Source organism: Macaca thibetana, chromosome 19 (assembly GCF_024542745.1).
Source record: "Macaca thibetana thibetana isolate TM-01 chromosome 19, ASM2454274v1, whole genome shotgun sequence".
NCBI classification, from domain to species: Eukaryota; Metazoa; Chordata; class Mammalia; order Primates; family Cercopithecidae; genus Macaca; species Macaca thibetana.
In genome coordinates this window covers 6,745,000-6,757,970 of record NC_065596.1, presented here as the reverse complement: position 1 = coordinate 6,757,970, position 12,971 = coordinate 6,745,000, and the positions used below count along the sequence as shown (strand labels likewise).

General features: G+C 51.6%; 1 protein-coding gene across 1 annotated transcript; it reads right to left on the bottom strand.

Annotated features, from left to right (window-relative positions):
* Nucleotides 1-4,904: 4,904 nt before the first annotated feature.
* On the bottom strand, nucleotides 4,905-10,696 carry INSL3 (insulin like 3). The gene is made up of 2 exons (XM_050769863.1): nucleotides 10,452-10,696; nucleotides 4,905-5,452 (listed from the first exon to the last, which is right to left on the bottom strand). The coding sequence occupies exons 1-2, from the start codon at nucleotides 10,639-10,641 to the stop codon at nucleotides 5,247-5,249; spliced, it is 396 nt and encodes a 131-aa protein (XP_050625820.1). The 5' UTR covers nucleotides 10,642-10,696; the 3' UTR covers nucleotides 4,905-5,246.
* Nucleotides 10,697-12,971: the final 2,275 nt, after the last annotated feature.

Here is a 12,971-nt window from a genome sequence, read left to right as displayed (position 1 = left end):
CCTCTGCCTAGGAAAGCTAGGTATTGTCCAAGGTTTCTCCCCATGTAATATTCTGAAATTGGCCTCGTGGGAAGGGAAAGACCTAATCGTCCCCCAGCCTGACACCCGTGAAGGGTCTGTGCTGAGGAGGACTAGTATAAGAGGAAAGAAGGCCTCTTGGCAGTTGAGATAGAGAAAAGCATCTGTCTCCTGCCCATCCCTGGGCAATGGAACATCTCGGTGTAAAACCTGATTGTATGTTCTATTTACTGAGAAAGGAGAAAACTGCCTTAAAGGCAATGCTGCTCTTTATGCACTAAAAAGGTTTATGGAGATATTTGCATATGCATATCAAGGCACAGCATTTTTCCTTAAACTTATTCACGTCACAGAGATCTTTATTCACATGTCTTTTTTTTTTGAGATGGAGTCTGGCTCTGTCGCCCAGGCTGGAGTACAGTGGCGGGATCTCAGCTCACTGCAAGCTCCGCCTCCCGGGTTTACATCATTCTCCTGCCTCAGCCTCCTGAGTAGCCAGGACTACAGGCGCCCGCCACCTTGCCCGGCTAGTTTTTTGTATTTTTTAGTAGAGACGGGGTTTCACTGTGTTAGCCAGGATGGTCTCGATCTCCTGACCTCGTGATCCGCCCGTCTCGGCCTCCCAAAGTGCTGGGTGAGCCACCGCGCCCGGCCATTCACGTGTCTTACTGCTGACCTTCTCCCTACAATGATCCTATTATCCTGCCACTTCCCTTTTTCTAAGATGGTAAAGATAATGATCAATAAATACTGAGGGAACTCAGAGACTGGTGCCGGCGTGGGTCCCCTGGGCCCACTTTTTCTTTCTCTATACTTTGTCTCTGTGTCTCATTTCTTTTCTCAAGTCTCTCGTTCCACCTAATGAGAAACACCCACAGGTGTGGAGGGGTAGGCCACCCCTTCAGGGAATAAAGAGTTTTGTGAAGACTTGGAGATTTTTTTTTTTTTAAGCAAATTTATAAGTTTCAACAGACAAGTCCACATGCATCCCTAAAAATCTCGTTTTCCAGTAGAAAATATACACTGGTAAAAACAGGGCATGGGGCCGTGGTTCAGGGCTGTAATTCTAGCACATTGGGAGACCAAAGTGGGAGGATCACTTCAGCCCAGGAGTTCCGGATCCTGTCTCTGCACAAAATAAAAAATTACTCGGGCGTGGTGGTGCTCACATGCCTGTAGTCCCAGCTATACTTGGGAGGCTGAGGTGAGAGGATCGCTTGAGCCCAGGAGTTGGAGGCTGCAGTGAGCCATGATTGCGCCCCTGTATTCCAACCTGGACAGCAACACGAAAACAAAAACATAAAATGGGATGTGGGTGAGGCAAAAGCTGCAGGAATTTCTGTCAGGCAGATCTGACCTCATCCCACCCACCCCCTGCTCAGATACCCTTCATAGCTCCCTATTGCTTTCAGCTCATATCCCCAAAGACAGATTCTATTTTTCTTTTTTTTTTAAACGGATTCTTGTTCTGTTGCCCAGGCTGGAGTGTAGTGGCATGATCTCAGCTCATTGCAACCTCCGCCTCCCTGATTCAAGCAGTTCTCCTGCCTCAGCCTCCCAAGTAGCTGAGATTACAGGTTACAGGCATATGCCACCATGCCCAGCTAATTTTTGTATTTTTGATAGAGACAGGGTTTCACCATGTTGCCCAGGCTGGTCTCAAACTCCTGACCTCAAGTGATCCACCTGCCTTGGCCTCCCAAAGGTGCTGGGATTATGGGCGTGAGCCACAGTGCCTGGCCAGCCAAAGATAGATTCTTGCTTCCAGCTTGTCAGCAGACTCAGGAGTGGGAGAGACAGGGAGAGCTGTTCTTAGCTGGATTGGACACTGGGCCCACCTTGGCCTCCCGCTTCCAGCAAGGCCCCCTCTGAATCCCATCCCAGCCACCAGCAGTCTCCCTCTCCTTACTAGGCTTGCTTTCCCTAGTTGGAACCTCGGATCTACTGCCCTCTCTAGCTCATCCTTTCCTCCCCTCAAGTATTGATTGTGCACCTACTGTGTGCTACATGCCTTGCCCTGTACTCCTCCTCCCTCCTGTGGGAAGGGTCAGCGGACACAGACCCACCTTATAGCGAGGAAACAAACCTGAAAATGATCAAATGGGAAGTTCTTGGGAGCAATAAAAGCTTTGAGCAGGATATTTTTTTATTTTACTTTTATTTTATTTATTTTTGAGACTGAATCTCGCTCTGTTGCCCAGGCTGGAGTGTAGCGGTGCAATCTCAGCTCACTGCAACCTCCGCCTCCTGAGTTCAAGCGATTCTCATGCCTCAGCCTCCCAAGTTGCTGGGATTACAAGCATGCACCACCACGCCTGGCTAATTTTTGTATTTGTAGTACAGACAGGGTTTCACCATGTTGTCCAAGCTGGTCTCGAACCCCTGGCCTCAAGGGATCCACCTGCCTCGGCCTCCCAAAGTGTTGGGATTACAGGCATGAGCCACTACACCAGCCTGAGCAGAATTTAAATGGGGTGATAGGGCCAAACACAGTGACTCATGCCTATAATTCCAGGGCATTGGGAGGCCCAGATGGGAGGATCACCTGAGCCCAGGAGTTTGAGACCAGCCTGGGCAACATAGCAAGACCCTGTCTCTACAGAAAAAAATTAACCCAGTGGTATGGTAGTGCCCACCCATGGTCCCAGCTACTGGGAAAGCTGAGGCAGGAGGATCACTTGAGCCCGGGAGATTGAGGTTGCAGTGAGCCAGGACTATGCCACTGCACTCCAGCCTGGGTGGGAGGGAGACCTTGTTTCAAAAATAAAATGAGGCTGGGCATGGTGGCTCACGCCTGTAATACCAGCAGTTTGGGAGGCTGAGGTGGGCGGGTCATCTGAAGTCAGGAGTTTAAAACCAGCCTAGACAACATAGCGAAACCCCATCTCGACGAAAAATACAAAAATTAGCAGGGTGTGGTGGCTCATGCCTGTGATCCCAGCTACTTGAGAGGCTGAGGCAGGTGAATCGCTTGAACCTAGGAGATGGAGTTTGCAGCGAGCTGAGATTGAGCCACTGCACTCCAGCCTGGGCAACAGAGTGAGACTCGATCTCAAAAAAATAAATAAGTAGGCCGGCCATGGTAGTTCACACCTGTAATCCCAGCACTTTAGGGGGCCAAGGTGGGTAGATCACGAGGTCAAGAGATAGACACCATTCTGGCCAACATGGTGAAACCTGGTCTCTACTAAAAGTAGGAAAAATAGCTGGGCGTGGTGGTGTGTGCTTGTAGTCCCAGCTACTCAGGAGGCTGAAGGCAAAAGAATCACTTGAACCTGGGAGGCGGAGGTTGCAGTGAGCCAAGATCGTGCCACTGCACTCCAGCCTGGGTGACAGAGCAAGGCTCAGTCTCAAAAAAAAAAAAAGGCCAGGCGCAGTGGCTCACGCCTGTAATCCCAGCACTTTGGGAGGCCGAGACGGGTGGATCACGAGGTCGGGAGATTGAGACCACCCTGGCTAACACGGTGAAACCCCGTCTTTACTACACAATACAAAATTCTAGTCGGGCCAGGTGGCGGGCGTCTGTAGTCCCAGCTATTCGGGAGGCTGAGGCAGGAGAATGGCGTGAACCCAGGAGGCGGAGCTTGTAGTGAGCTGAGATCCGACCACTGCACTCCAGCCTGGGCGACAGAGCGACATTCTGTCTCAAAAAACACAAACAAACAAAAATTAGCCAGGCGCGGTGGTGGGCACCTGTAGTCCCAGCTACTCGGGAGGCTGAGGCAGGAGAATGGCGTGAACCCAGGAGGCGGTGCTTGCAGTGAGTGGAGATCACACCGCTGCACTCCAGTCTGGGCGACAGAGCGAGACTCTGTCTCAAAAAAAAAAAAAAAAAAAAAAAAAAAATACAAAAATTAGCCGGGCGCAGTGGCGGGCGCCTGTAGTCCTGGCTACTCGGGAGGCTGAGGCAGGAGAATGGCGTGAACCCGGGAGGCGGTGCTTGCAGTGAGTGGAGATCGCACCACTGCACTCCAGTCTGGGCGACAGAGGGAGACTCCGTCTCAAAAAAGAAAAATAGATGGTTAAAAATGGCTGCTGTGGGGACTGGAGGGAATTGGGAGGCTGAGACATCATCCAAGCAGGACAATCAGGCCTGGATGAGATGGGGCTGCAGGTAATTTCTAACAGGCACATCTGACCTCATTCTGCCCCCTGCTCACACACCCTCTGTGGCTCCCTATTGCCCTCAGGGGACAGTCCCTGGAAATAGAGTCTTTGTAGACAGAGAGGAGGTTATCATGGATTAGGGTGGACCCTGAATCCAATGACTGGGCCAGGTGCAGTGGCTCACGCCTGTAATCTCAACGCTTTGGGAGGCCGAGGTGGGCAGATCACCTGAGTTCAGGAGTTCAAGACCAGCCTGGCCAACATGGTGAAACCCCGTCTCTACTACAAATGCAAAAATTAGCCGGGTGTGGTGGCGGGCGCCTGTAATCCCAGCTACCTTGGAGGCTGAGGTGGGAGGATCACTTGAGCCCAGGAGTTGGAGGCTTCAGTGAGCTATGATTGTGCCACTGCACTCCAGCCTGGGCGACAGAGTGAGACCCTGTCTGGAAAAAAAAAAAAAAAAAGACCAGTGTGTTTTGTGATGATCATTTTCAGACGTTTGTTTTGTGTCTAATGTCCTGCCATTCTAAGTCCTCAATGCTAAGGACTCCCATGGACCTTGGTAGAGACCTCGGCTCAAGTCCTGCACTTAACCCTTCCCTCCCTGGGTGACCTTGGCAAGCAGCCCTCACCCTGGGCCTCAGTTTCCCCACTTTGCGTCGCAATGCCTCTCAGTTATCAAGCTCCTGGAAGTGCCAGTGGGTCTGTGGCTGCTGGGGGACAAGCCCACACAGGGACTGACTGAGGCTTTTCCCTTTTTCTAGAGAAAATGCAGGAAACTGCTTTGGGTCGTTTATTTACTAGGAGACAGCAAGAAGGGGTGTTACACATGCAGGGAGCGGAGCGTCTGGGGCGCCTCTGGAGTAAAGACATTTGGCTCTCAGTGTCCAGCATCTGTGAAAGTGGGGATCCTCCAAGCCAGGGCTAGGGTGTGATTTATTCTGCAGTTGACTCCACAGGCTGCAGGTGGCATTGGTCTGGGGTAGATAGTGAGCACCCCATCCCAGGAGGTAATCAAAAGCTTGCAGACACGAGACTTTATGGTGCTGTGTGGCCTCAGGAGCTCACCAGACCAGACCCTCTGGGCCTCAGGCCACTCTGAGGCTGCACCCAAGGAGGAATCAGTAGGGACAGAGGGTCAGCAGATCTTGTTGGGTACACCCACTGAGGCAGCAGTAGTGTGCAGGGTTGGTGGCAGCTGCACGGTGGTGGCGGTGATGGTGAGAAGTCTGGGGCAGGGGCTGCAGGCCAGGTCCCAGCACAGGGTTGCTGTCGGTCACCAGCCCATGTAGCAGATGTCGTCTCTCCAGCCACTGCAGCAACTCACCTGGGGACAGAGTGAAACTCAACTGGAACGGAAATGACAGAGGACACGCTACCCCATGCTGCATGTGCACAAATGCACACACATCCCACTGAGTGACCCACCAAACACGCATCATGCATGCAAATAAAAAGTGAGTACTGGCTGGGCGCAGTGGTTTACACCTGTAATCCCAGCACTTTGGGAGGCCAAGGTGGGTGGATCACAAGGTCAGGAGTTCGAGACCATCCCGGCTAACATGGTAAAACCCCATCTCTACAAAAAAAAAAAAAAAAATACAAAAACTTAGCCGGCGTGGTGGCGGGCGCCTGTAGTCCCAGCTACTCGGGAGGCTGAGGCAGGAGAATGGCATGAACCCGGGAGGAGGAGCTTGCAGTGAGCTGAGATCCCGCCACTGCACTCCAGGCTGGGCAACAGAGCGAGACTCCATCTCAAAAAAAAAAAAGAAAAGAAAAGTGAGCACTGGCCAGGCGCAGTGGCTCACGCCTGTAATCCCAGCACTTTGGGAGGCCGAGGTAGGCAGATCACTTGAAGTCAGGAGTTGGAGATCAGCCTGGCCAACATGGTGAAAACCTGTCTCTACTAAAAAATACAAAAATTAGTCAGGTGTGTTGGTGGGCGCCTGTAATCCCAGCTACTCGGGAGGCTGAGGTGGGAGAATCACTTGAACCCAGGAGGTGGAGGTTGCAGGGAGCTGGGATCGTGCCATTGCACTCCAGCCTAAGCGACAAGAATGAAACTCTGTCTCAAAAAAAAAAAAAAAAAAAGCACTTATTAAGCGCCTACTGTACACCAGGCACCTGGTTAATCCTCTCATCCACTCAACTCATGTCCACACTCACATCCCCAGCTGCATGTGTCCCCATATGCCACCTGAGTGCTCCAAGCCCTGCCCAGGTAGTGTCAGGGGTCTTGGAGCTACAGATGGTGTCAGTTTCCCCAACAGGTCCGAGGGTCCATGAGGCACCCAGAGCAGGTCAGAGACCCGCCCACAGACTCCTCATGGCACAGAGACGTGCAGGGGTGTGCATGTGCCTATGGGTCCACCTCCTGGTCACCCATGCATGTGTGGTGGACCCACAGACACACACACACCCCTACGTGGACACACCCTTGCAGACCCCCTCTCCTGGATCCCTAACGCCCCAAGTGGAGTGGCACACAGAGGTATGTGGACACACGTTAACACATCTGCACAAACTCGTCTTCTATACCGGCACCAGGGCCAGGACTAGGGTACGGAGAGGGAAGCATGAAGCCATCAGGATACTTTTTTGAGGCCAGGCACCGTGGCTCACACCTGTCATCCTAGCATTTTGGGAAGCCTAGGTGGTGCGTGGCTTGAGCCCAGGAGTTCATGACCAGCCTGGGCAATACGGCAAAACCTCGTCTCTGCAGAAAATACAAAAATTAGCCAGGCATGGTGGTGCGTGCCTGTAGTCCCAGCTACTTGGGAGGCTGAGGTGGGAGGATCACGTGAGCCTGGGAAGGCAAGGCTGCAGTGACCCGAGATCATGCCACTGCACTCCAGCCTGGGTGAGAGAGCAAGACTGTCTCAAAAGAAAGAGAAGAAAAAAAAAGGACTTATGAAAATTTAGAGGGTTGTTTACCCCCTACCCAATCTGCGGTTTACAATTGACACCAGTGGTTCTCAAACTAGGGTGATTTTGTTTCCAGGGTATACTTGTCTGGGGACAGTTTTGGATGTCACAACTTGGGTGGGGTGTGAGGCTATTCATGGCATTAGGGGGCAGAAGACGAAGATGTTATCTAACACCCTACAATATACAGGACGGCCCCTCTACCATACACATCCCCAAATGTCAGCGTCAGCTTTTTTTTTTTTGAAATGGAGTCTTGCTCTAGCGCCAGGCTGGAGTGCAGTGGCATGATCTTGGCTCACTGCAACCTCCACCTCCCGGGTTCAAGTGATTGTCCTCCCTCAGCCTCCTGAGTAGCTGGGACTACAGGCACGCACCACAACTCCCAGTTAATTTTTGTATTTTTAGCAGAGACGGAGTTTCACCATGTTGGCCAGGATGATCTCAATCTCTTGACCTCATGTTCTGCCCACCTGGGTCTCCCAAAACGCTGGGATTACAGGCGTGAGCCACTGCACCCAGCCAGCATTAGTTTTTTTTGTTTTTTTTTTGAGAGGGAGTCTCGCTCTGTCGCCCAGGCTGGGATGCAGTGGCCGGATCTCAGCTCACTGCAAGCTCCGCCTCCTGGGTTTACGCCATTCTCCTGCCTCAGCCTCCCGAGTAGCTGGGACTACAGGCGCCCGCCACCTCGCCCGGCTAGTTATTTTTTGTATTTTTTAGTTGAGATGGGGTTTCACCTTGTTAGCCAGGATGGTCTCGATCTCCTGACCTCGTGATCCGCCCGTCTCGCCCTCCCAAAGTGCTGGGATTACAGGCTTGAGCCACCGCGCCCGGCCGGTTTTTTTAAATAAAATAGAGATGGGGTCTCCCTATGTTGGCCAGGCTGCTTTTGAACCCCTGGGTTCAAGTGACTTCCCTGCCTCAACCTTCCAAAGTGTTGGGATTACATATGTGAGGTCGGGAGTTCAAGACCAGCCTGACCAACATGGAGAAACCCCTTCTCTACTAAAAGCACAAAATTAGCCAGGCGTGGTGGCACGTGCCTATATAATCCCTACTACTGGGGAGACTGAAGCAGGAGAATCGTTTGAACCCGGGAGGCAGAGGTTGTGGTGAGCTGAGATCGTGCCATTGCACTCCAGCCTGGGCAACAAGATCGAAACTCTGTCTCAGAAAAACAAAACAAAACAAAACAAAAAAAACTTTGTGGCCAGGCCTTGTAATTCAAGCCTTTGGGAAGCTAAGGCGACCAGACTGCCTGAGCTCAGGAGTTTGAGACCAGCCTAGGCAACATGGTGAAACCCCTATCGCTACTAACAATAGAAAAAGTAGCCAAACATGGTGACATGTGCCTATAGTCCCAGCTACTCAGGAGGCTGAGGTGGGTGGATTGCTTGAGCCTGGGAGGCAGAGGTTGCAGTGAGCCGAGATCACGCCACTACACTCCAGCCTGGGTGACAGAGCAAGACCCTGTCTCAAAATATTATAATAATAATAATAATAATAATAATAATAATAATTTTTCTTTTTTTGAGATAAGGGTCTCTGTCTCAGGCTGAGTCTCATAGTGCCCAGGTTGGTCTCAAACTCCCGGCCTCAAATGATCCTCCCTCCTCTGCCTCCTAAGTAGCAGGGATTACAGGTGTGAGCCACCATGTCCAGCAAGATAAGTATTTTAATGCAATACTTTTAAAATCAAATTTAAAATATTTGTAAAAAGGCCAGGCATGGTGGCTCACTTTTGTAATCCCAACACTTTGGGAGGCCAAGGTAGGGCAGATCACTTAGGGTCAGGAGTTCAAGACCAGCCTGGCCATCACAGTGAAACCCTGTCTCTATTAAAGATACAAAAACTAGGCCGGGTGCAGCGGCTCATGCCTATAATCTCAGCACTCTGGGAGGCCGAGGCAGGCAGATCACCTGAGGTCAGGAGTTCAAGACCAGCCTGGCCAACATGGTGAAACCTCATCTCTACTAAAAATACAAAAAAGTCAGCGGGGCATGGTGGTGGGTGGCCTGGGCAGTGGTCTGTAATCCCAGCTACTCAGGAGGCTGAGGCAGGAGAATTGCTTGAACTCAGGAGGCGGAGGTTGCAGTGAGCTAAGATCATAGCACTGCACTCCAGCCCGGATGACAGAGCGAAATTCCATCTCAAACAAACAAATACAAAAATTAGCCCGGTGTGATGGTGCGTACCTGCATTCCCAGCTACTCGGGAGGCTGAGGCAGGAGAACGGCATGAACCCGGGAGGCGGAGCTTGCAGTGAGCTGAGATCCCGCCACTGCACTCCAGCCTGGGCGACAGAGTCGAGACTCCGTCTCAAAAAAATAAAAAATAAATAAAATAATAATAATAATAAAATAAAATAATTGTAAAAAGCAATACTTTCCCAAAGCAATACTTTTAAATATCTTTAAGGCTGGACACAGTGACTCACATCCCTAATCCCAACACTTTGGAAGGTCAAGGTGGGAGGATTATTTGAGCTCAGGAGTTTGAGACCAGCCTGGGCAACAGAGTGAGACTCCCTCTCTACAAAAAAGGAAAAAAAATTAGCTGGGCATGGTGGCAGCACCTGTAACCCAGCTACTCCGAGGCTGAGGCAGGAAGATCGTTTGAGCTGGGGAGGTTGAGCCTGCAGTGAGCCAAGATCACACCACTGCACTCCAGCCTGGGCGACAGAGTGAGACCCTGTCTCGAAAAACAAACAAACAAACAAAGCAAAATTAAGGCAAAAATTCATGAAGATCAAAATACAGAAATTTTAAAGACAGGATCTCATCGTGTACTTGCAAGAGCCTACCTCTCCTACCTCACACTGTTTCTGGCCCCTCAGGGGACTCATGCTCCAGGGACTTTCTTTCTTTCTTCTTCTTCTTCTTTTTTTTTTTTTTTGAGATGGAGTTTCACCCTGTTGCCCAGGCTGGAGTGCAATGGCATGATCTCAGCCCACTGCAACCTCTGCCTTCCTGGTTCAAGCGATTCTCCTGCCTTGGCCTCCCAAGTAGCTGGGATTAGAGATGTACACCATTACGCCCGGCTAATTTTTTTTTTTTTCATTATTTTTAGTAGAGATGGGGTTTCACCATGTTGGCCAGGCTGGTCTGGAACTCCTGACCTCAGGGGATCCGCCTGCCTCAGCCTCCCAAAGTGGTGGGATTACAGGCACGAGCCACCGCGCCTGGCTAATGGCTCCGGGGACTTTCACACGCAGGTTCACACACACTCCAGTGGGGATCCATGATCTGTGCACGCAGCCGGCAGGTGAGCCCTGGGCACACGCATGCAAGCCTACCCACCTGCCCTGCACGTGTGCACCTGCGCCTGCGTGCACCTGCGCCTGCGTGCACCTGCCCCACCTCAGCTTCCCAGAGCGCTGCCCCTGCCCGTCCCCACTCACGGTCGCCTCCTGCTGCAGGCCTCCTGGCCTCCGTGGACCAGCGGGGGCCCCCGCACACGCGCACCAGCGCGCGCACGAAGTGGTGGCCGCACAACTTCTCAGGCATCTCTGGGGTGGGCGCGGGGCCCAACGAAAACACCAGGGCAGGGCCCAGCAGCACCAGCGCCCAGGCAGGCAGACGGGGGTCCATGGCGGTGGGTGGCGCCTAGGCCAAGCGGGGACCCCCTTTATAGGCGCCTGGGACGCCCCAGCTGGGGGCCTTGGAGAAGGGACAGAACATTCTTCAGGACCGCCCAGGAAGAAGGCCAAGGGTGGGGTTAGTGCCAGGGCCTTTCTCCCAGGGCCAGGGCCTTGGATGTATTTCTCCTAGAGGGAGCACTGGGCAATGAGTCTTTCTTTTTTCTTTTTCTTTTTTTTTTTCTTCTTCTTCTTTTTTTTTTCTTCTTCTTCTTTTTTTTTTCTTCTTCTTCTTTTTTTTTTCTTCTGAGATGGAATCTGGCTCTGTTGCCCAAGTTGGAGTGCAGTGACTTGATCTCAGCTCACTGCAACTTCTGACACCCGGGTTCAAGAGATTCTCCTGCCTCAGCCTCCTAAATAGCTGGGATTACAGGTGCACACCACCATGCCCGGCTAATTTTTTTTTTTTTTTTAGTAGAGACTGGGGTTTGCCATGTTGTCCAGGCTGGTCTCCAACTCCTGACCTCAAGCAATCCGTCTGACTTGGCCTCTCAAAGTGCTGGGATTACAGGCATGAGCTGTGCCTGGACTATTATTACTTTTATTATTATTATTGAGACAAAGTCTTGCTCTGTCGCCCAGGCTGGAGTGCAGTGACGCAGGTTCAAGTGATTCTCCCACCTCAGCCTCCCACGTAACTGGGGTGACAGGCGTGAGCCACCAGGCCCAGCCGCCTATTTTTACGTTTTATTTTTGAGATGAGGTCTTGCTCTGTCACTCTGGCTGGAGTACAGTGGCGTGATATGGGCTCACTGCCACCTCCCTGTCCCTGACTCAAGCAATTCTCCTGCCTCAGCCTCCTGAGTAGCTGGGACTACAGGCCCACGCCACCACACCCAGCTAATTTTTTGTATTTTTTTGTAGAGATGGGGTTTCGCCATGTTGCCCAGGCTGGTCTCAAACTCCTGGACTCAAGTCATCTTCCCGCCTCGGCCTCCGAAAGTCCTGGGAGAAGCGAGAGCCACCACACCAGGCTATTTATTCATTTTTGACATAGGGTCTCTCTGGGTTGGACTGTAATGGCAGGATCATAGCTCACTGTAACCTCGTTCCCCTGGGCTCAAGCCATCCTTCAGCCTCTGCCTCCTGAGTAGCTGAGACTACAGGCCTGCAATACAATGCCCAGCTAATTGTTAAATTTTTTAATTTTAATTTTTATCTTTTTTTTTTTTTTTTTTTTTGAGACGGAGTCTCGCTCTGTCGCCCAGGCTGGAGTGCAGTGGCGTGATCTCAGCTCACTGCAAGCTCTGCCTCCCAGGTTCACGCCATTCTCCTGGCTCAGCCTCCTGAGTAGCTGGAATTACAGGCGCCCACCACCACGCCCGGCTAATTTTTCTATTTTTAGTAGAGTCGGGTTTCACTGTGTTAGCCAGGATGATCTCGATCTCCTGACCTTGTGATCCGCCCGTCTTGGCCTCCCAAAGTGCTGGGATTCCAGGCGTGACCCACCGCGCCAGGCACTTTTTTGTATTTTTAGTAGAGATGGGGTTTCACCGTGTTAGCCAGGATGGTCTCGATCTCCTGACCTCGTGATCCGCCCACCTCGGCCTCCCAAAGTGCTGGGATTACAAGTGTGAGCCACCGCGCCCAGTCTATTTTTATCTTTTTAGACAGAGTCTCGCTCTCCCAGGCTCCAGAATCCAGCCACTCCCAGGCTGGAGTGCAGTGGTGCGATCTCGACTCACTGCAACCTTTGCCTCCTGGGTTCAAGCGATTCTCCTGCCTCAGCCTCCTGAGTAGCTGGAATTACAGGTGCCCACCACCACGCCCGGCTAATTTTTGTATTTTTAGCAGAGACGGGGTTTCACCGTGTTGGCCAGGCTGGTCTCAAACTCCGACCTCAAGTGATACACCCACCTCAGCCTCCCAAAGTGCTGGGATTAAGGCGTGAACCACCGTGCCCAGCCATTTTTAATTTTTTAATTGTAGAGGTGGGGGTCTTGCTATGTTACCCAGGCTCATCTAGAACTCAAGTGGTCCTCCCTACTCAGCCTTCCAAAATGCTGGGATTACAGGTGTGAGGCACCACACACAGCCAAGTCTTCCCTATTGTCTTAACCATTTTAAAGAGATGAAATAGATCAACTGAAAAATAATAATCCTGCATTTTCTGGGGGGGAGGGGGGAAGAGAGCAGGCATCTTCCAAGACCAGCAATGTTCAGAATTTTGTTGTTTCTATTACCGTACAAATAAGAAAACTGAGGCACACAGGCCAGACACAGTGGCTCACACCTGTAATCCAAGCACTTTGGGAAGATGGGGCAAGTGGATCACTTGAGGTC

Bases quoted from the DNA above. Each gene is read 5' to 3' on its own strand.
- INSL3 (XM_050769863.1), bottom strand. From the start codon at position 10,641: ATGGACCCCCGTCTGCCTGCCTGGGCGCTGGTGCTGCTGGGCCCTGCC. The intron at 5,453-10,451 runs GTGAGTGGGGAC...CTCTGTCCCCAG, and splicing joins GCCTGCAGCAGGAGGCGACC to GTGAGTTGCTGCAGTGGCTG.